This window comes from Botrytis fragariae (genome assembly GCF_013461495.1).
Source record: "Botrytis fragariae strain BVB16 chromosome Unknown tig00000045, whole genome shotgun sequence".
Classification (NCBI taxonomy): Eukaryota; Fungi; Ascomycota; class Leotiomycetes; order Helotiales; family Sclerotiniaceae; genus Botrytis; species Botrytis fragariae.
In genome coordinates this window covers 896,414-919,146 of record NW_023500991.1, presented here as the reverse complement: position 1 = coordinate 919,146, position 22,733 = coordinate 896,414, and the positions used below count along the sequence as shown (strand labels likewise).

At 42.5% G+C, this 22,733-nt stretch overlaps 9 protein-coding genes across 9 annotated transcripts; 5 read left to right on the top strand and 4 right to left on the bottom strand.

Annotated features, from left to right (window-relative positions):
- Positions 1-921: 921 nt before the first annotated feature.
- Bfra_003490 (uncharacterized protein) lies at positions 922-1,442 on the bottom strand (the record flags this gene model as incomplete). The annotated part of the gene is made up of 3 exons (XM_037333896.1): positions 922-1,059; positions 1,124-1,259; positions 1,348-1,442. The coding sequence occupies 3 exons, from the start codon at positions 1,440-1,442 to the stop codon at positions 922-924; spliced, it is 369 nt and encodes a 122-aa protein (XP_037193983.1).
- A 2,126-nt stretch (positions 1,443-3,568) lies between these two features.
- On the top strand, positions 3,569-5,444 carry Bfra_003489 (uncharacterized protein; the record flags this gene model as incomplete). Its single annotated transcript, XM_037333895.1, is given in 3 exon segments — positions 3,569-4,677; positions 4,695-4,767; positions 5,367-5,444. The coding sequence occupies 3 exon segments, from the start codon at positions 3,569-3,571 to the stop codon at positions 5,442-5,444; spliced, it is 1,260 nt and encodes a 419-aa protein (XP_037193982.1).
- A 264-nt stretch (positions 5,445-5,708) lies between these two features.
- Positions 5,709-5,950, top strand: Bfra_003488 (uncharacterized protein; the record flags this gene model as incomplete). The annotated part of the gene is made up of 2 exons (XM_037333894.1): positions 5,709-5,800; positions 5,839-5,950. 2 exons carry the CDS (start codon positions 5,709-5,711, stop codon positions 5,948-5,950), a joined length of 204 nt encoding a protein of 67 aa, XP_037193981.1.
- Positions 5,951-6,955: 1,005 nt separating this feature from the next.
- Positions 6,956-8,147, top strand: Bfra_003487 (putative snare domain-containing protein; the record flags this gene model as incomplete). Its single annotated transcript, XM_037333893.1, has 3 exons — positions 6,956-7,036; positions 7,136-7,687; positions 7,785-8,147. 3 exons carry the CDS (start codon positions 6,956-6,958, stop codon positions 8,145-8,147), a joined length of 996 nt encoding a protein of 331 aa, XP_037193980.1.
- Positions 8,148-9,587: 1,440 nt separating this feature from the next.
- Positions 9,588-10,931, top strand: Bfra_003486 (putative endoplasmic reticulum-golgi intermediate compartment protein 2 protein; the record flags this gene model as incomplete). The annotated part of the gene is made up of 3 exons (XM_037333892.1): positions 9,588-9,669; positions 9,808-10,395; positions 10,453-10,931. The coding sequence occupies 3 exons, from the start codon at positions 9,588-9,590 to the stop codon at positions 10,929-10,931; spliced, it is 1,149 nt and encodes a 382-aa protein (XP_037193979.1).
- Positions 10,932-14,085: 3,154 nt separating this feature from the next.
- Bfra_003485 (putative wsc domain protein) lies at positions 14,086-16,371 on the top strand (the record flags this gene model as incomplete). The annotated part of the gene is made up of 7 exons (XM_037333891.1): positions 14,086-14,252; positions 14,332-14,407; positions 14,458-14,555; positions 14,615-14,996; positions 15,139-15,535; positions 15,580-15,820; positions 15,873-16,371. 7 exons carry the CDS (start codon positions 14,086-14,088, stop codon positions 16,369-16,371), a joined length of 1,860 nt encoding a protein of 619 aa, XP_037193978.1.
- A 553-nt stretch (positions 16,372-16,924) lies between these two features.
- Positions 16,925-18,009, bottom strand: Bfra_003484 (putative dihydrodipicolinate synthetase family protein; the record flags this gene model as incomplete). The annotated part of the gene is made up of 2 exons (XM_037333890.1): positions 16,925-17,500; positions 17,602-18,009. 2 exons carry the CDS (start codon positions 18,007-18,009, stop codon positions 16,925-16,927), a joined length of 984 nt encoding a protein of 327 aa, XP_037193977.1.
- A 568-nt stretch (positions 18,010-18,577) lies between these two features.
- Positions 18,578-19,708, bottom strand: Bfra_003483 (putative amidohydrolase family protein; the record flags this gene model as incomplete). The annotated part of the gene is made up of 2 exons (XM_037333889.1): positions 18,578-18,981; positions 19,048-19,708. The coding sequence occupies 2 exons, from the start codon at positions 19,706-19,708 to the stop codon at positions 18,578-18,580; spliced, it is 1,065 nt and encodes a 354-aa protein (XP_037193976.1).
- Positions 19,709-21,820: 2,112 nt separating this feature from the next.
- Bfra_003482 (uncharacterized protein) lies at positions 21,821-22,372 on the bottom strand (the record flags this gene model as incomplete). Its single annotated transcript, XM_037333888.1, has 2 exons — positions 21,821-21,861; positions 22,039-22,372. The coding sequence occupies 2 exons, from the start codon at positions 22,370-22,372 to the stop codon at positions 21,821-21,823; spliced, it is 375 nt and encodes a 124-aa protein (XP_037193975.1).
- Positions 22,373-22,733: the final 361 nt, after the last annotated feature.

The following is a 22,733-nucleotide window of genomic DNA, read 5'->3' as shown; positions in this document are numbered from 1 at the left end:
CGTATGAAAGTTCATAATCATCTGGGGATGTGAGGTACCATGAACACACATGATTGCATAGCGTCCGATAGACTCAAAAGGTTTAAAATTGTATTAGGATCCATCATCTCTCGAACCCCTTCAATCCTGTGAATTTTCCCAACCCTCTGAGTATACCAAGCACTACGAATATCTAACACGCGTTCAGTTGATAGGCCCCGAAAATCCCAAAATCCCTCAAAATCTAGCATCCTCATAACTTTCGCCGCCCCAAGCGTACCCACCAAACCGCCTGAATATCACCAGATCTTCACATCACCCAACATTCCAATTAGTATCCACAAACCACCACTGTAAGTGTGAATGTGAATGTGACGAAGCGGCAAAGGTGGAAATCGTGGAAATGACGGAGAAACAACAAAGTGGAGAACAGAGTAGCAGGATCCGCATCTAGGGCTATCCATTTATTTCCTAATTTTCCATGAAGAATGTCATTCGCCCCGCTAAAAGATCTCGGAACGAAGCCGTGTGATTTCTCGTTTAAATCGGACCCTGGAGATGATCTTAGACGATGGGCGGGTAGGAATCTTTAAAGTTTTAATAATGTAAAGGAGTGCTAACACGAGGAATCCGATACGATGTAGGATTTTCAGCCCCGGATTCCGGAGTCCGGAATGAAGGGCAAGGAAGGATCGGTAGCTTGAAGATATTTAGGGGCTAAATTTAGTTTTGATGACACTGTATGTGTATTTCCGGAATGGATTTAGGGTGCGGAAAATACGCGGTTTCCGAGCATTGTTTCCAGCTGCGATGGTACATTGTATTGCTAACTATGCATGGTTTGTTAAAGCCGAGATGATGGAAAATACCTAGTAGGATTTGCTCAATGCAGATGGCTGTGAAGTTAAATTGAGTGAATGCTACATGAGTGATTGAACCCCTTTATTCCTCAGAATCTTTGGCTGTTTTTTTGGAAGCTCTCTCGGCTTTCGTGCGGTTGGCATTTCTAGCTGCGAGAACGAGATCTGCTTGTGTTTCTCGCTTTTCTTTCTTCTTGATATTAGCACATTCTTCATGCCTCTATCCTGAGCTGCTTCTATAGGATCTTGTATATTGCGTTCCAATCTTGCTCTCTTCGCGCAACTTGTTTGGGCTTGCACTTCTTCGCATGTTCTCTATTATTTGCTTGTTGAGCTACTTTCTGGGTTACAGCCCGCCATTTTCTCCGGTTATTTAGTTTGCTTTCAGCAACGTCCTGGCTTTCAACGTTAGATCCGCAACTATTTTTCTTTTTTCATCTATTTGGGCCAGCTTGCTCTCCGATCTCTACAGAAATTTGACATTTGTCCCTTCGGATTCTTTTCTTACTCAGTTCGAGCATCCTTTCTAGCCTCAATAGCGGTCTTGTATTCGGTTGATACACTTTTTGCTTGACTGTATGCTGCTTTGCGAAACAGGATCATCTCTTCGTGTTTGCACAAGCTTAGCGTAATAAGCTTTCATGACAGCTTGCCGAGTCTATTCCATAGCCTTTGATCTCAAATTTTCCGCTGAGGCTTTGTCTTGATTCTATCGGTAAAAGGCTAATAACATGTAGACAAACGATTTGAATGGTCTAGTTGTGGTCAGGAATCGAAACCCCTCTTAGGGTTTAAGTTACATTTGGAGAGTGAGAAACTCTGGGTGTTGGGCCGCAGTACGGATTTTCGGACATTCTGGATTAAATAATATACCGTCGTCCCCATCTCACTGAGATTCTGTCCATATCGAACCACGCAATATTCCCATGCTACTTTAATTGGTGTAAAGCTCTCAGAACTTGCTTGGATCTCGAATTTGTCAGAGCAGCTATGGGTTTGTAATTCCGTGCCTTTATAGATAATTCTTGATAGAAACATAGCTTATGATAATTTTCCTGTTTACATACCCCCTATCTCGTAGTGGATCCTAAAGTGAGCTGCATAGTGAAAACATCAATCGAGAAGAGTAATAAGATGACCCAAATGAGTCTTGTTATGCCCAATGCATCAAACTTCGGATTGTAATGTGAAGCATGTAGAACAATGGCCGCAACTCTCGTGAAGATGATCAAAAAATATGTGAGTTTAGGGTGTCGAAAATACCAACTGAAGTGCCGATCCTTCCAAATTTCCTTTTTGCTATAGGGGGCCCATTGATCCAAGTTGTTTCCGTGTATTAGGGATGGCTTTGAGGCATGCTTTGACCAAGATTCGATATCTTGGGATGATGTTCTTCCCTTGAGAATCTTTTTCATCTGAACGCAAATATATGGGTACCAAAGAAGTCTTAATATGGTTTCATCTTCATGTGCGGAATATTATTGAAAAAAACAAATAGACAACGAACTCAATATCTGAGCTTTGCTACAGTTTGGGTTTTTGACTTGCAAATGATCAGCATGTTGAAAGTGTGGGCAGGAGTCAGACTCATTTGTGAGTTTGTTGTCCATGCAGTATCTTGAACAGTGTCCACTTGTGTTCCCATGAGATTCAAACATTTTCCATCGAAGCTTCAAGTGTGCAACCTTTACATTTCATGTCCAAAATCGACATTCGCTATGCGCTTAATCTTGTCTGCGCTTTCCCAGCATGATGAGGATATCCAGTTAAGGGTCCAAGAAGGTAAGAATAACTCTTGAGACCTGAATTTATCAGACCGAGTTAATAAAACATCGAGAGAGCCTTTCCTTCGAGCAAAAGTAAATCGCACAAAATCTCTTCTAATGTTTTTTCATAATCGGTTATTGGAACTAATTTTGAACCATCACTGGAAAAGCCAATGAGGGCATAGGCTCGATCTTGTGGCCACCTACATACTGATCATTTAGCCAATGTCATTGCTTGACAGAGATCTAAACTGCCAGGTCCTTAAGAGATTTCATGGCAAATGCTGTCAAACCACTTGAATCCAAGCCAAGCCATGTATAGACTAGCCTGATGAGAGTATTGGCAGGTAGAAACATTGAGAAAACGGAAGATAAAGTTTCATGCTTAATTTTAAGACTAAAAAGTTATTCCAACGTTGTCTGTCAAGTTAACTTCAGTTTTGCAGATCCATCCAATTAGATCCAACTAGATCCAATTAGATGCAGATTTCCAGATCTTAGTCTAGGGCTAGATCAAACACCCCACCCCCCAAGCATACCTATTAATAAATCAGTCACTCCGCACGTCATAATTCTCCATTGATGGAAGTACATGAACGTACCTAATGAAACTATTTGTTATGAATCACATTTAAATTAATTCTCCCGCAGATCATATTCCTCTTTCGATGAAAGCAGACAATCTAAATCAATAATCTATGTTGTGAATCATACCTAGACTTGTTATGATCCCTTTCTGGACCCCTCTATTCTATGGTGAATCTAATCAACGAAGCGCGTGATAGACCTAAGTCCCACGCCAAACCTCGACCTTAGATTTTCTCCCAAGTGTATAAATTGGACAATCCCTCTCAGAATTCTATCCAGGTTCCATCACAATTACATCCTCATACTTCGTCTCTAACGAAACTTTCATCTGTGCTTTCAAGAAGACAGCCTTTGAACAACAATACATATAACAAAATGACCGCGATACCTCCTGACACAGCTGATGCTGCTATGTCACCAATATTTCAACCTACCGATGCAGATGCTCTCACGAGAGCGGGTCACCTGAAGCCAGCGCATGGAAGAAGACGTGAAGTGTCATCGCATCTACTGTCTGAGGAGTATATCTCAAGCTCGAGCGGGTCAGAAGATACGCAGATAGTTCCAGATCTGCTTGTGTCTCCGGAGACACTGATATATCTCGGGTGGGGACAACAAAAAGCTGGAGAAATTTGGAGAAGATGGCGAGAGATCAAAGAAGCTGAGACAGAAGATGGGCGAGAGGTTATTTTTGAGATGGAGTTTTTAGACTTTGTACTTGAAAAATACGTTCCGGAGGTCAACATATTAAATGACAGGGAGGCGTCTATTGAGCAAATGGAGCTCTGGGGATTGGCGGCTGAGCTAATCAACTGCATAATGGCAAGTGAATTTGAAGATGTAAGGGCAACAGAAACGATCCAATATTGGGTCCGCGATACAATGAGTATTCGATACTTAGGTCTTGAGGGGCTACAAAAGAATAGTGCCAGAAGGGACGAGAAGAGAAGAAATGGCACCAATGATGGTGGGTCTGAGATACGAGCTGCGGTTGCAAGAGCGCCGTCATCAACCGTACCGGGACATACGATACTCTTCAAGGCTATTTCAAGCACCCGAGTTGGGTACTTACCGGATGGAAGTATGGATATCGAATCTCTCACAAACTTACCGCCAACGGATTTTAGAGGAAGGGTCTTTGCTCCACTCTACTTCACTTCGAGCCTCAGTGTCGCAAAAGTATATCGCGATTATGCCCGAAACCGAACATCATCCCCAGTCTTGATGATACAGATGAATGTACCGAATTCTTTCATAGAGGCTCTCCCCCCGTACATTTGTTCATTCGGAGATCTGTGGAAGCAGATTGTGTATACCTGTAGAGGAGGTAACAACTTGCGAGGTACCATGGCTAAGATACACAGTCATGCACTAATCATCGCTCCCATTGCAAAGGGAGACAATGACGCCATTTCTGGTCTTAGAGATTGGCGAGAGATCACACTGAACAACGTCATGCATGTAGATGGAGAAGAAGCCATCCAGTACGTGTTCCAGACAGAAGCTGTGTTTCGAGAGTTAGAAGAGGTGTGCGAACTAAGCGTGATCAGGGCTTAGGTTATGCTATTAGGGCTGTTTGGCTACTATGACGGTGCTTAGGAGTCTTGGTTTGTTGCTTCAATAGCCACGATGGTTTCTGTATCCAATAGTTTAGTAGTTTTGATGGGTTAGACATTAGATAATAGATATTCGATGGTTTAAATATTTATACAGTGCTACGGATTCCAACACTATCTAGTGCACATTACCTGTTGGGCAGACTTCGTAAAGCGTATATACAAAGTATATAAAGTAAAAGGTATTGTAATTCCGCTCTCTTCGGATAAAAAAGGAATACTATTCTATATTGGATTGTTTAACCCACCAGTGGGTGTAGGGACTAATGGGACACTATAAAAAAGGACTTGTGGATATCTCTTGATATATCAACTTGTATTTATATTTCAGGAATTGTTACAATCATTCATTTGAGATGAGACAATCAAATATAAATTTTTGATATCAAACAATCGAAGAATGAATTCGTTATAAATCTCGCTAGTTGGGAAGTGTCCCGTCAATCCATGCACCCACGCACCCACCCACTGATGGACGAACCCCAAGAATTGTGAACGACAGTCTTGAGATGTGCAACAAACCAAGGAAAAAGAAATGATCACGTGATATTATCGAGCGAGACTACTCATTGGCTGACGAATTCGGAGTATCATCGGTTAAAAAAAAGAGAACACTGGAATGTACCATTCTGTAACAAAAGCACCATAAATCATATGTAATGAGGTACTTCCAACAACCTGCTGCTTTCAACTTAGAGAGTGAGGCAAGCTGGAGAGCAACAGGAGAGCGAAAAATGTCTACCAAAAATGCAAAGGAAGAAGTGCATGAACTCAGATCTCTCTAGAGGGGCGAACCCCACCTCTTTGAGCACTTTCGAGACACCACAACTCCCATCAGCGAAACTCGGGTTCCGCAACTCGTCTTATATTGATGGCGAGCAGAAATTTGTATCTCAAAAATGATGATTATACGAGATGGCAAAAAGTTCCGTGCAAAACCTACTATTGGTGGCGTGAATGCGAATCAGGAGATGATGGGCATATTATGTATGTAAGTAAAAGGCTTATTATACGATACAGTTGAGACAGTGAGGCTCAGCAGGATAGGCATCAATACAGCGAGACGGTGGAATGCGCAGCAGCTATAAATACGCGTACAAATGCAAGTCGATATTCGGTCTCAGATGAAGCCGATAGATAGGTGCATCGGCATTTGTAATTGTATGGTAGGTATGGATATTTTGCCAAGTGTATCTGTCTAGATGCCTTTGTAATTACTAGGTATTCGGTATTGATGATAGCATTCTTCTATGACAAGTCCATCAAGATAGGAAGGCAAAAAGAAGCATCGCATATTCAATTCTTCATACAATATTGGTTGGCCTGATTGACCCGATCGACCCATTGACACATCACTTACTCCGTTCATGTACATGCATACATACATACATACATACATACAGACCAGACATACATACATAGCACAGCCTTCAAACGTTCGCTTAGACAATGAAAGCGACATCCCCTCATCCCATCTCTGAAGTCAATGGTACGAACTACATAATAAAGAAAAGAGATACCAATCAATCACTCTACCACTTTTCACCAGTTCTCTCGGTACTCATCGTCAAGCCCGCCATCGATGAATAGAAGTTGTTGTTTTGATATCCAATAGGACTACTGATATCTTACTCCACTCATAACTCAATCTCATACAGTCACACCTAATCTCACACTTTGCTTTTGATTGATTCCAATCTCTCTCATACAACATCCATTCAATACTGGAGGGAAAGAATTCCATTTCCATTCTCCATTCACCTCACGTCCATCTTCCAGTATAATATACAAACCTACAATTATCTGAGATTGTAATTTGAAAAAAATAAAAAAATCCTTCTTTTCTTCAAATTTTCTTGGAGATCAAAATAAAGATTTGATTTTAATTTCGCTTTCCCCGGCTTTTTCTTCTTACATAGAACTAACAAGGCCATATTTCCACCTAACGTCATTCGATTATTCGACCCCGGGTCTTTTTAACCTTTTCTCTTAACTACAACTACAACAACAACAACAACAACAAATCCATTCCTTCTTCCTTCCTTCCGATAACCACACACCGTCTACCGAAATCCTTTCTTATCATTTTGATCGCAAACAATTGAAATCACAGTATTGATATTTTGCATCAATTGATTCAATCAAAATGTCGTACACTCAACAATATCAAGGTATGGGTGGAAATCCATATCAAAATTCGGGTGCTGCTGAAGCCGGCTATGGAGGTGTAAGCAAAATTCAATTTCATACCCATCCTCTCTTCATTATCGTTATCATCATCACATACATACGCAAAATTAATTTAGAAATACTAACGCCATGATAGAACAATGCAGGCCAGCCAGGGCTTTCCCACGAAATGTCAAACTACTCCCAAGGATCCAACTATTCCTCCGGTACACCCGGCGCCATTCCACCTCCAAGTAACAACGTCCTTAGTCAACAAGCTTTCCTCGATCGCGTTGACTTTGCCAAATCCGAAATTCGTTCTCTATCCTCTAATATCTCCCAAATTGCCACTCTCCACCAACGCGCCCTCTCTTCCCCCGATTCTTCCTCCACCGCCTCCCTCGAAAATCTTGTAACACAAACCCAGCTCAAAAACACTCAAATTCGTGACCAAATCAAGTATTTGGAAGGTGATGCGATCAAGACTCAAGATGGGACCAAGAATATCAAGAGTACGCAAGCTAAGAAGTTGAAGACGGAATTTGAAAATCAGCTGCAGCAGTATAGGGAAGAGGAGTTGAATTATAGAAACGAATATAGACGCCAAATTGGAAGACAGTATCGTATCGTTAACCCTGAAGCTACGGAGGCGGAGGTCGAGGAAGCTAGTCAGATGGATTGGGGTTCGGAAGGTGTCTTCCAAACTGCTGTATGTTTTATCCCACTTTAATTTTGGGTCTCACTGCCAGTTTACACTCTCAAAATTCAATTTTACACCTCTAAAACCATTCTAACAAACTATTTAGCTCAAATCCAATCGATCTGGACAAGCATCTTCAGTTCTCGGAGCTGTTCGTGCTCGTCACAACGAACTCCAACGTATTGAAGCTACTCTCACCGATCTGGCAGCTATGTTCGCCGATATGGCCCAAATAGTCGAAGCTCAAGATCCAGTTGTCGAACATACCGAACAAAACGCCATCAAAACCGCTGAAGATGTCGACAAAGCAAATGTTCAAATTGACAAGGCGAATGAACATGCACGTCGTAGAAACAGACTCAAGTGGTGGTGCTTGTTGGTTACGCTCATTATTATCCTGGCCATTGCGTTGGGAGTCGGCCTGGGTGTTGGGCTAGCGGTCAAGGGGTCCAAGACTGCTACTAGTTAAAGGCCTGCATGAACGTGCGGAAGAAGTTGAATTTTTCAAATGGATTTGACCTCGCGAGTCTTTCGGGGCATGAGGTATGATGGAGGGGTGTGGGTTTGAAAGCGATTGAATAGATTCAACGAATGACGCGTTCCACAGCACCATGAAGGGGATGGGACGGAATCTTGTATGTTGTACATTTGCTTGGGACATCATTTTTCGTATTTTCTTTTTTCTCTATTTGCGCGCGTTTCTTTTCTACTCCTTCTACGAATGAATTGGGGTCTTTAATGCACAATGGGATGGACGACTCACATATCATGTTATGCAAAAAGCTTGGGGTTTTTTACATAAGTATTTTAATATTATGACGACGGGATGGGTTGGGGTTTGGGGGAGGAACTATGCCTATGGCATAGTTTGAGGAGAACGAGAGGAAGAACGGGAGAAGAGAGAAGCCGGGGAGACGGTTGGGGATGGGTTCTTAATAAAGCATGGTTGTGCTTCCAGTGGTTGGGAGTGGAGTTCATGAAGGAAGGAGGACGGAAGCCAATGTAATGAAATGCAAAAACAAACGAATGTCCTTTAGTAATCAACCAATTATACATGTGTGCTTGCTTGCTTGTTTGTTTGGAGTGGTCAGAATTCTACCAATTTTTTTGGGAGTGAGCGGACGGTCTTGAGCTTGCAGATCTGACGATCTTGCAGATTATACCCGTAGCTTTACATCAGGTCACCTTAGCTTTGATACGGATACCTCATGCTACTTCTTGAAGTCTGAGCCTAGATTCAATCGAATGTGTAATCAATCATATATATCCAACGGACCGCTCATTACCCTCTCTCTATCTCCGTATCCACATAGCTTATTCGTCAATTCATCAATTTACCAATTCTCATAATCCTTTCCATATTACTGTATGCCAATTGACTGCAAAACACCGCACCCACCTCATGTTCATGCACTTTCCACTGACACCACATAAAACCCGCTGCACGAGCCCATAAAACTTCTACCCTGAACCCTTACCGATGAATTCGTCAGCCTTGCACTATCAAGCTAGATTGACCAATCATATTCCATCGGTACATCTTCGGACTACTTCAAGGACAGCTTTCAACTGCCAATTCCAGGCCTGAGCACATCTTCATAGCACCGAACTCACTATCTCCAAATTTCGAGACTTCTTTTATTTTCTTGAATTTCAAGTCTGAAGTTTTCGATGGATTGTGTTAGTTCTTGAGGTTCTGTTCACTTCTTATTCTTAGCCTCGTTTTCGTGCTTGTTTCTCGTTCTTTAAGGAGACTTTTTTATTGGGGATTAATCGAATTGAGAGGATCGAGAGGATTGCACATGTGAATATTGCAAACGAGGGAGAGATTGATTTGGAGAATTGTATGCGCAAAGGAAAATAATAGAATTCCAAACGGGCAGGACGAGTAAAACGATTCTCTGGTAAAATGAATGGATTTTCAGATCATGGGTTGGATGAGGGGTCATTTGGGGAGAAGGGAGGGATTGTGAAGGCTTTTGATGCTTTTCGTATGTTTTATTCTCTTGCTTGTGCACATTTTTGCTTGCGATCATATATTGGGCTGCAATTGCATTTAATTGCCAGTTCATTTTGAAGCACATAATCAACTTGGAAGATCATCAGCTAACTCGACTCCCCCTCAAAAGCCAAAGCGAAACCACAATACATAACACAAACTTCTGGGGGCGGCAAATGGACCGTCGCCATGATGCTCGTGTCCTTCGCTCTCCTCGTCTCCGAATTCATGCGTTGGTGGACTGGCCACGAAACCCACACCTTCGTAGTTGAGAAGGGTGTTGGACATTCCCTACAGATAAACATGGATATGGTCATCAAAATGAAATGTTCGGAGGTCCATATTAACGTACAAGATGCGGCTGGTGATCGCATATTAGCTGGAATAATGCTCAAAGAGGATGCGACGAATTGGAAACAATGGGTGGATGCAAAGGGTATACATCAATTGGGTAAAGATGCCCATGGAAGAGTGATTACCGGAGAGGAATATCATGAGGAGGGATTTGGAGAGGAACATGTTCATGATATCGTGGTATTAGGAGGGAAGAAGAGGGCGAAGTTCGCCAAGACCCCGAGAGTCAAGGGTGGTCCTAAGGGGGTGATAGTTGTAGGGTTTATGGAAGTTTGGAGGTTAATAAGGTGCAGGGTGACTTTCATATCACTGCAAGGGGTCATGGATATCCGGAGATGGGAAAACATTTGGATCATAGTGGTTTGTATTCCTTTTATTTTTCCACTTGTGAACGTTTTGAATAACTGTTGACGCAATATAGCATTCAATTTCTCCCACATAATCAACGAGTTATCATTCGGTCCCTTCTACCCCTCCCTTCTCAACCCCCTCGACCGCACCATCGCCGGCACACCCAACCATTTCCACAAATACCAATACTTTCTCTCCATAGTTCCAACTCTTTACTCCCTCTCGCCATCGACATTTTCTCCCTCGTCATCTCCCACCCTTCTACGCACAAATCAATACGCTGTTACGTCACAAGAACATATTGTGGGCGAACGCAGCGTCCCGGGTATATTCTTCAAATATGATATTGAGCCGCTTCTTTTGACAGTAGAGGAAAGTAGAGATGGATTCTTGAGATTTGTGGTTAAGGTTGTCAATGTTGTGAGTGGTGTGTTGGTTGCGGGCCATTGGGGATTCACCATCACAGAGTGGGGATTGAGGGTTTGGGGACGGAGGAGTGGGAGAGGTGCAAAGGGTATGTTGGATAGTGGAAAGTACAATGAGGATTAAATAGTTGTTGTGAAGATTAAGAGAAATTTCGTCACATGCTTGCGGATTGAAATACAAGGGAAGGCAAGGGGATACAGGTAGAGCTCGAGGCGGCAAAAGCGAAATGGGAAGAGAGGAAGAAGGTCGGAAAGAAGTAGAAGAAAGTTCAAGGAATATAGGTATTTATATATTCTCACACACCAGGAGTTTAGGTAGGGAAATGGGAATGGGAAATGGATATATCAAATCTGAATCTGAATGCAAAAAGACTAAAAAATCAGTGATTTCGTATCATGGAGAAGGTCAATGATTATCATTTTCATTTTCACGGTCTTGTTACAGGTGCCTTGTTCTTTTTGTAGCACCACTTCTTAATTACTACCTAGTAGGTAGTGAGTGTAGATGTATCACAGTACATCCAGTATGCGTATTCGTATTCATCTCCATTCAACTCTCCTTGAGCTTGGATACATCTAGACATTGGATTCTCGCTTGCTGGTTTTTAATCGTGGTTGGAATTTGCGGCCTGGCACATGTTCCGATAGAGCAAAAAGAAACCCCGAGGACAGTAATGGTGGGAGAGCGAAAGACGAGAAAGTAAAAGATGTGATCTAGTTTCGTGTTATCAATAGTCTCAATTTTTGTTTCAAATTCGGCCCTTTTGATTAATCCATGGCTGATGAAAGCGTAGATATTCCTCGGCAAAGCAGTGAGATATCCATGAGGTGAGATGTGTTTCTCGTCACCTGAAAGATTCTAGTATTTCTTGAAAGCTGGGGAAAATCTGGGGTATGCTCTACCAACAAGGATAATTTCCGTTATTGGGTTTCTGGGATGTCCGATGGGGTAATAAGTTCCTCTTTCGATCAACAGCATGACTCAAGGATTGTGGAGTAGATTGGTAATAATCATCTTTCTGGCTGCCATCATCACGTAGGTACTTTTTGAGTCGAGCATTGCAGAAGTCAGGTTGAAGAATGAGTTTAAGCCTCACTTCCTCGTCTTCGGTTGGTTGAAATGTATGTTCAATCATGGATCTCGGATTCACATATGAGAAGCAGAATCGGAAAGCATCAATGCCGAAGATAGATTGATGGGTTTTCTGCAGCTGCGTATCAGACGACATGCGAGACAGGAGCCAGATAATGCGTAGTTGCATTTGAACGGCATAAGATACAGATGAAATTCATAGAGTTACACTCGGATAGTATTGAGTTATAGATGCAAGTTATGAAGTGAAGATATTTTGACAAGGGAGCGTTCGAAGCCAATGACATAAGAAAGCCCGGATGTTGGGAATAGGTAAATATCCAATGAGGGTCATACTGAGTTGCCACGTATTCAAATAGTATAGTGTATATGGCATATTGCATTCTGTTGATCTTTTGATTGAGAAGCAGCATTGAAGGTGTTAGATGACTGGTAACGATTCTTTTGGGAGATCTTGTTTGTATGTAATTCGGTCCGAAGTTTGGATGTCAAAAAAGACACAGAACACTAGATCGGCTAAGGTAGTACTAGGTGGCTGATTCCCCACCGCGGTTAAAGTCCTTGATCATTTCCCCAGACTTGGCTTTTTTTATTGAAGAAGTCAGCCTCCAACCCCATCATGTTGTGTAAATCATAAATCATCAACCTGGCGATAAGCTTGTAACTTCGCATAATTTCAGAGATCTGCCAAGTCATGGAACACGAATCATGTATGAAGATATTTATATTGTACAGCAGCGGGTTGGAAATGCTTCCACAGCATAAATTCTCCGTCACGGGCTTCGACGTCGCCTTTACTGTACAACATCTCACAATACCGACACAACGTTAATGCCACATCACACCTCTTTAACATTTGAACTAGAAATAAGCCTGAACACAATTTGATCTCGTACAGAATTGCACAGCATATGTCCTGAGCAAGATCTTGGATACTCAGTGTGTGTGGCATTCTACCGTCCTCACGGATGTCAAATGATGTGACATCCATCACCGGCAGCAGGGGCCCGGGGCACACGATATTGAAACGAGCTACTGGAATATCGTATTATTGTTTTTTTTTTCTCAATGGGAAGATACGAGATATCTGTAAAGCCGGTACCAGGCGAGGAGATATCACAAGGTGTTGCCAGAGCATTGTAGGGAAAACGACAGACCATGAATGACTTGCCAACATTCAAATCTTTCCCTGTGCCCCTTTAGCTACCTCGAGAAGGCGAGACCCGCGCATCATCAATAAGAATCGTATCACTTGAATCTTGGAACATACCGACCGTTCGGTAATCAATTTCGGAAGATATTCGTCTTATGTTGAGCCCTTAGACAATTCTGTGATAGATATTAGGTAGCCATTGAGAATTCCTCTATCGTCCTGCCAAACATCCGAGACAACCTGATGAGTTCAAAAATCCAAAATCAAGTGATAATTGTTAGCTGTTTACTCTGATGTTGCACAGATCGGATAGTTGCGGCGAGACACATTTTTACCTGCCAAGATTCGAAAAGTGTCAAATCATCAATGGACATCTACTACCAAGAGTAGGATCGGTGCATACATACCTAGGTAGCTCTAGGGATTTGACATGTTTCCGTTTAGAAGTTTGAGCCACCCGAATACTTCATTTATTTTGTTGATATTTGGACAATTTCCCCAATGAAATATCCTTGCTGCAATGGAGAAAGATTACTTTCCGACTTCACTTCAACCAACAGAGTTGAAGCTTGATATTGACGGGAGTTGTTTATCGGCCCCTTTTTAAGATCACATTGAACAATTTAATATCTAATAAACCTAAGCACCAATAGAGATGATGCCAAGTGCATTATTCTATCCTTTAGACAATACGACAAGAGGTGGAATGACTTTCATCATTCACCAAACAACTCATACATTTCACTAAAATTAATACCTCACTACCTTCTATCACTGGCTCGGTTAGTTTTACAGAGATTAGTATTGTTTTGCTTCTGATTGTACTTTTCAATGGCAGTTCTTTTAAATACTCCTCATACCTTTGAGTCTACATGGACTTTCCAATTCAGACCTTTCCAACAAGTCTGTGTCTGTGACACTTCCTTTCGATTCAATCATTTCAAACTTCGTCACCATCTTGATCTTAGCAGCTGGTCTCACACTCTTTAAATCAACCCATTAAATTCATCTCTTGCAGTTCAAACATCCAGCATGCAAACAAACACCTTGCTCCAGTTGGCTTTATGCCTTCTCACAATCAATGTCAATCCTGCGCTGGCATTCTGGCGTCTACCATGTCAGAATCCAATTGTGGTCCAGAGATCTGATCCAGTTGTCTCTCCAGGTAGTGTCTCTGGTCATGTTCATACCATCATGGGGTAAGTTCAGTGCAACTCGGCTCCTTGACTTTCTTCAAGATTTTACCCGCTACATGGTACTGACCTTCTTGACCTACAGTGGTAATGGCTTTGGATTCTCTATGAATTATGCTTCTACCCAAGCATCAACTTGCACTTCTTGTACTGTCACGAAGGTCAGTTTTCACACATTATGGATATATGTCTTGAGCTGACCGAAGTACAGGATCTTTCCAATTATTGGACTCCAACTTTGTATTACAGAGCTCAAAATGGCAGCTTCATCTCTGTCGGCCAAAATGGTGGTGTTACAGTTTACTACTTGTATGTCTACCTTTCAATCCTCTTCTTACGTTGAACGATTGCTAACCCTGGACTCCTAGGCAGCGAAGCGATCCATTAGATCCCGAGTACTCCAAGGGCCTGTTGGCCTTCCCCGAAGGCTTCCGTATGGTTGCGGGGAATCCATTCCTTCGATCATACAATGCAAGCTCTCTAGAGCAACAAGCAGTCACTTATGTCTGTCTCGGTACTGATAAGCCTCAAACAAATGGATTCCCAAATTACCCATGCCCATACGGACTCCGAACACAAGTCTTTTTTCCATCATGCTGGGATGGGAAGAATCTGGATTCTCCTGATCACAAATCTCACATGGCCTATCCTAGTCTTCAAGATAGTGGAAATTGTCCGTCTACCCACCCAAAACGTTTTGTCTCTATTTTCTACGAGATTCTCTGGAATACTCCTGATTTTGCTGATAAAGTAAGTGCATCAACTTTCTCGTCTTTTATCTGCGTGAAAATGTGGACTTCCATTGCCCTATGTTGAACACAGCACAAATGAAAGAGAACTCCAAGCCTTCCTTTTACGTACAAGACTTCAACGCTAATAATAAACTCTCTAGTGGTATGGTAATTCGCAACCATTCGTCTGGTCTATGGGAGACCCAACTGGCTATGGATTTCACGGTGACTTTGTCAATGGCTGGGATGTACCAACTTTACAAAGAGCCGTTAATGAATGCACCGATGAAAGTGGAGTCATAGAAAAATGTCCCGTCTTTCAACTCACAACCAACGAGGTAGCAAACGGTTGTCGAGTTCCTCCATCAGTTCACGAGCAAATTTCGGGTGTTTTGCCCAAGCTTCCCGGTTGCAATGAAGTCCAAAACGGCCCTGGAAATGCCAGTCCACAAAGTGGATGTGGTGCTACCACCACCATTGGTACACCAATGTGGCCTTATACTGACGTTACGAAGTCAAAGAGTTTCGCATACATGGGATGTGGTTTTGATACACCAGGTCAACCTCGAACTCTCCAAGGGATTCACTTCAAGATAATTCAGGCATGACGATTGAAAAATGTATTGATTACTGCAACAGCAAAGGCTTTAGTATTGCCGGTTTGGAATATTCTACCCAATGCTTCTGCGATAATAAGATGCTTGCTGGTAGAGATCCAGTGGCAGGTCTTGTAGGAGGCTGTACGATGCCATGCTCTGGCAATGATAAACAAATTTGTGGAGATGCTGGTTTACTTTCACTTTACAAGAAGTGTCCAAGTTCTAATAACTGCGCCAATATTCAGTAAGTTTACTCATATCATTCACAAAGGCTTCTTGCTAATCAGATACTTCAGGTACCCATTCAATACTGGACCCAAGAAGCGCAAGTCCGAAGAAAGACGCGAGAGACGTCAAAAGCGCGATAGCGAGTATGTTTGCCCTTCAAACAGTGTGCTGGCTTCTTCTTTTCATACCTCTGTTTCCCCTTCTGGTTCTGGTTCTGGTTCTCCTGTCTCTTCATCCTTCTCCTCCTCCTCTTCTTCTTCTTCTTTTGCAAATTTGTCTACAAACTCACTGGCGTCTTCAACATCGCCAAGTTCAACACCAGCAATATCAAATTTGGGCAATATAATACTATCATCCCCAACTAACAATTCTCCAGCCTCAACCCAAGCGTCTAGTGCATCGAGATCGAATCCCGCAGGATCTTCTGTGAAGCATCCCGTCGAATCGACTTCGAAGTCTTGCGACAAAGAAACCAATGCTTCATCTCTTTCTCATGCTTCCGGAGTCAAAATCACCACTGTCATTACCACAACCACTACTTTCACAACCGTGACCGCAACAGCTTAGTCTCTCGATTTCTTTACACACGATAGCCGTCTTTACTCCAGGAGGAGATGTCTACAACCCAAAGCCAGCTTCAGCCCTCGAGCTGCATCGATTTTTATTCGTGTAGAAACTTCCTTCCATCCTTACTCATTCCTTTTCTCTCTCTTTCTTTGCTTGCTTGCGTGGATACTTTCTCTGGAAGGGAGAATCTACTGTTCCGAGAACACGATATGGTGATGTGAGTATTTCCGCAGAGGAGGATGAAGTTAGGATATACTTGCTGGGTTCGTTGTGCGTTTAGATTTGAGTCTTAGATTATTTTCTTTAAAAACTTTCTCTAGGAACACAATTCTGAGTACCATTATTTTCTTTATGATTAGTGATGGATTGATTTCCATATGGCGAAAAAAAATGCTTCGTGATGAGTAGTGAGATCATGCCTCTGCTTCCATTTGACATGATTGAATTTTTTATTTATTCAAATACATTTGTATCTACGCAAACTATACTCAGGAGAACCCCCTTCCAAGAATAAATCATAGCATCGCAAGCATCGGAAGCAACCACGTCCAATCTACAAACTCTTTTCTACCTCCTCCAACTCCCCAATAACTCCCCTCCACTTCTCCCACTCCGCATCTCCTCCAGGAATGCCCCCTGTAAGAGGTAACCTCGTTCCATCTTTCTCTCCCATTCCCAGTATCCTAGAGACGCATTCCTTAATACCCACCGTCCCATACTTCACCACAATCTCCTCCACACCACTCAACTTCCACTGCAACAATCCTCTCTCCTTCTTCTCTTCCGCCGTAACATTATCCTTAACACTCAATTCATAAAGTCTAACCACACTCTTTGGAAAGAATCCCGCACTGCCATCAATAGTTCCCTTACATCCAATACTCATCACCGGCAACAATTGTTGACCCAGTCCCGTAAAAGTATGGAAATGCGAATGGTCAATATGAGGAGAAAGTGCTATTTGCGCATGATATGAAATATCTCCATGAGAGAGTTTGCAACCGACGATATTGGGGTGCGCAGCGAGTGTGGTAAAGGTTTGAGGAGTAACGCGCACAGAGTTCGAGACGCCGGGATAATGGTATATCATTACTGGGATGGGACTTTGGTCTGCGACCGCTTTGAACCACTATTTTGCGCGAAGAATTAATGAGTGATTGTTCACCTGGGTGCGATGATTTCCCCCGCAATAACCTCTCCATCATTCCCACATAGCAAAAAGAAACTCACCTCAATAATCCCCTCCTGTGTACTCGCCCCCGAAAAATACCCCGGTACAAGCACCAATCCCCATCCGCTCCCCGCCCTCTTCGCCTCTCCCAATTGTTCCACCACCTCCTGAATATTCTGACTCGCTGTCCCGGCAATGATACCTACATCTCCAAAACCCTCTTTATCCAACGCATCTCTGCATCCTTTCAAAACTGTAAATCTCTCTTCGTTCGAAAGATGTACTGCTTCCCCCGTGCTACCCAAAACGACCAATCCTTTAATGCCCGAACGAGCAAGGTGGAGGGAATGCGCAGCTTGGGTTTCGGTATCTAGGGGTGAGGCGATTGATGAGTAGGAGGGAGAAGAGCGGGGGAGAAAGAATGTAGGGACGGGGACGTAGACGCCGGGGGGTGGAGGTTGTGACATTTTGGAATGGGGTATTTAAATTCTAGAGTTGAGAGCAGAAGATGAGGGTTCGACAAGATTATTTGAAGATCGCGAGTAGGAAACGTATGTTTTTATTGATGTGGTTGAATGTCGCAATGATTCCTCAAGGTATGTTTATTCGGGGTATCAATGAACGAGGACCCCACTAGGGATTTATTGACCCGAAGCGAGCTATGGCGGGGTAAAAGTTTACGAGACTAGACCATCGGCGGCGTCGATTAATATTTGAAATGGATAAATGAAGTGGAAATGAAACTGACACGGGGTCATTTAATGTGGACGGAATGGGGCCTTTTTGAGGTTCGAAATGTGAGCAGTAATTTGGAACAAGAAGGTGGATACGATACATTCATTGCACAACTCCCCTTTGTAGATTTTGCGAAGACAACGGATCGTGCAATATCGCTGTTCCTAGAATATCTGGACTTATTGGGAAGAATCAAAATACAATAATCCCAACTATGGAATGATATTCGCTTGCTTAGTTAGACCCTTACTCCTGATGCTACCTCTTGCTTCATCCTTCCTGAGATTTAGAGCCCAACGTTCATAGCTCCCCTCCAATCTTATACGCCTTGATTGCTGTACCACTCCAAATCATAATCTGATTCTCCTTACTCAAACTAGCCAAGTAGCAAAACCTCATAACCACATCTCTCCATTTCCCCCAAGCATCCTCAACCCCAATTGTGCAAACTGGCCAGTCAGATCCAAACATTGTTCTGAAAGGACCAAATGTAGCAAGAACCACTGCTAAATATGGTTGTAGTGCCATGACGATTTCATCTACAGGGGCTTTCTTCAGAGAATCCGGCATTTCTGAGAAACATCCGCTGAGCTTCATGTATGTATTGCTGTATTTGCTGAGTTTGAACATGGCGGTGCGCCAGGCAAGGAAAGAGGGATCAGTTTGAGTGTTATAGATCGAGAAGTCGGGTTTGCAGAGGTGATCTTTTTAAGGAATAATGTTAGCATTGCTCGAATGTTGTAGCACAAAAGTCAAATGAATGATCTCACTTATAATAACCGTGACTTTTTCTCCTTCCTCAACTCCCTCATGAGCCTTTTCCATCATCTCGACTGCCTCCTCTAGTTGCCATCTCCCACCTGAATGTAAATCGACCCCTAAGTCAAATACGAACCCCTTCTTTCCCAGCCACTTCAAACCCTCTATGAATCCCGCTGTAAGCATAGTCCCCTTTTCCTTATCCTGCACCAAATATCTAAACCCCTTCACTAACCCCCAACTCCCTTCCGCCTCCCTCTCAACCTCCTTTACATATCTCTCCAACGCCTTCTCTCCACTCGGTACTGGCGCCCATGGTATAATGGCTTTACAAAGCTTTGCATGTTCCGCAGTGTGTCCTTCTCCTTCACGAGGTTGACCTAATGCTATTCGTTTAAGCCAAGACACCTCTTTGAGTGGCATTTCCCATCCCGAACCATCTTCTTCCCCGCCTTTCAGATCATTCTTGCGGTCTGTCTCAAGAAAGATAAAACCTTCTAGTGAAGGAGCAGAAGATGTAGCAGCTGTGTATTCATCGAGAGACTGTTGTTTGTATAAAGGATTTGAAGGAGTATTCCAAGCAAGGGTATCGAGCTCGCTCTCGGGGAAGAGGTGGATGTGAGAGTCGATAACTGGATATGAAGTCGAGGGAGCAGAAGAATCGGAATCCATTGTATTTTCGTGTACAACTTCTGTATCGATTTCGTCTTGGTTCAAGCGGACAGTAATAGAATTGAGTATGAGGCAGATGGTAAGAAATTTAGTGGTATGTTTAGGGGTTGGAGAAGATCATTAATTAATGAACAATGCAGCACACAGCATAAAGCGAAGATAATAAAACCCCACATTATTGATTAAGAGGTAGGTACACTTACATGCTCACTTACCGCAAGATTGAGGATATATCTCTTTACCTTACGATTCAATTTCATATTAATGGCTCTTGTGATTGAGAATCCTTGAACTAAGTAGCTCTTGTTGATGAAGGTTGTCAAGGAGCGAGACATCAATTTGCTTGAGCAAAAGTTCAGGGTCATTATTAGCGTCGTTTCCCCATTTCTCCAGTCTATCAAGCCCCTAATTCAGCACCAACACATGACGACCGACATGATTCTCACACCAAATTCAAATTTCTCAAAATTCCAGTTCAGACTTGACATCTGAAAACTTTTCAATGTTTCAACTTAGATTTTTTGATCAAATGGTCCTTCAGGTTTAGTTTCTTAGGATTTCGTTCTTGTGGGCAGGCTATTTCGTTCATGCTGTGACTCTGGTCTGGGCATAAAATTGAGGCTCTCGAATGCTCTCCATGAAAAGAGCCTTTCTATCATATCTCCACATGCATACCTGCGAGTAATCTCTCATATCGTCTTTCATGAATCTTGATTCATACATTTCAGATTATAAAAGACCACTTGCATGCACATTGGTGGTTCCTATGGAATTCTCAACAGATGGCCCCGCAAATGAAATCCCGTCAAGATGATGAGATGCAGTGTCATCATCGAGGTCCCCAAGATAAGTGGCATATCAGTTATTATTGATGTTTGTTACTGGGCAGTGTATTCTATGATGGGACTCAATTTCATTCATTGATAACTTTAAGTAATATCATAAAAGATGCTCTGTGGATATCCATCCCTACAACCATCGGCTGACCCCTATCCCTCCACTGGCTCGGTACCTTCACAAACGGAAAATTGATAGATATCAAGAGATGACTTAAGTAGCTCGATCACCAGTCAGCGGACAATCCTCTTGTGCATCTGTATATGAGGCCGAATGGTGGCTACCCCAGGAAATGTTATGGCTGCTGGGATCGGGCCAAAGCCGTTTGTCACATGCCGTTGTCGTTGGATAGCAGCAGCATTCAAAATCTTCCCAATGATACATATACTGAATTGAGGAGATCTAGAGGCGTTTTTCGATGCTATAGGCAGGATACAAGCTCAGGTAGTGCAAGAAACAATAAAGATCTGCCGAATTGAGAATCTTCGGATTATTTAACCAGCACCTCCTGTCGCACCAGTATCCCCTTTGCAATAATGCTTTTACTATATATCTGTCTTTCTATAAATAATTATTTCTTCTGCTTGTGGTTTCCTTCTGCTTCGTAACCTCTGGTTTTATGACTTATGAGATCGGCAGTGGACTCGCGGCAAAATCGTAAGACGTTCGTCAGCTTTTCTGTTTCCTGTCCTCTGCCCCCACATCCACCTCTAATTCATACCCTCGTCTACCGCCAGTTGCAGTAGAGCTTGATGCTACAAGGAGAAAAGGTTTGAATTATTGTGTAAAAGTGGAAATCTAGGCAATCCCATTCTTCTTTACCAGTATTCCTAGGTGATATTAGGTAAATATTCTCACACACTCATGCACATACACAGGAGCTAGTCTTCTACAGATCTTTCGAATCAAAGTTTCTTTGTGCTGTAATATTAAATGTTATAATATTATTTTGAAATGAAATATAGTGAAGTTTTGATATTTCACAAGGTTCACTGTGCTGTAATAAAAATGATTGAACATTATTCTGGTCACTAGTAGTAATATGGTTCAGGAATAAACAGGAAGTAGATTGTGGATGATACTATGTAGGACCTGTAGCAACAGAGGAGTATACTAATCCCAATCATATCCAACAACCAAATCTGATACATTCTGAGAGGAGATCGAATCGTTCAAATCTCATTGTCCCTTCCAGGAAAACATTTCGCCCATCTATGCTTTCCCTCGCAACTCCTTCCCAGTCAAGAAGCCCCGTGTTACTTGCCCCAAAACGAGTTACCAACTATCGACGCCGAAACACGCATCGTTGTATAATACTGCAAAGCGTATTACTTTTGGTTGGTATTAGATGCATTAAGTGCCGCTCTATTGAGGCTAGGTGTATTGACTCCAGCATGTTTGAGCCCGAATTTCACACATATTGACTATTCATCAAACAAATCAGTATAAAAATCCAACTTTGAAGAAAAATGATTAAAACAATCTATGCTCACTAATACGCCAATGCCGATCGGGATATTTATACCGTGGTTCACACAAGATACAAAGTGGTCGCCGACATTTGCCAAAATCATCAGAATACACCCCCCAATCATGAATACAAGCAAGAATGCCCAGTGCACCAAAAAAAAGAGTAATAGAGAATTTTTTGATAGCCTGTTCGTTCTCCTGGGGAGGATGAAGTATGAGAGAACCAGCCATTTCGATAAAACGGGTCATTAAAAGGCTCTCAAACAAGAGTGCTTTTACGGAAGATGTCGCCCAAAATAATTGTAAGGCGAGTTGTACGAGGATGTTGGCTAGTTGTCTCATCAGGTTGAGAAACATTTGGATGTCGCTGAGAGTGAGAGAATCTGCCTAGGTGCAGTAGGCGTAGATGAATACTGCTGGGAAGAAAACAGCTACGGGGAATCTGAGAAATCTGAGAAATCCGGTATTGGACTTCTTGAGGAACTTGTAGATGTCAGAGGTTGTTCCGATGGTAGCTAGTGGTGAAAATGTTCACAAGATTCTCATGCTCGGTTCCATGATGACTATTTGGTGCTTAAGGCTGACAGTTTCGTTGTGCTGAGCTTTGCTGAATTCTCTCGGCTTTTCCGAAAGTTGGATGTAGGATTTTGAATAGACAATTTGGATGTAATGTTCTTAATAGACCAGCTGATGGATGTTAATGAAACCATCAGCAAAG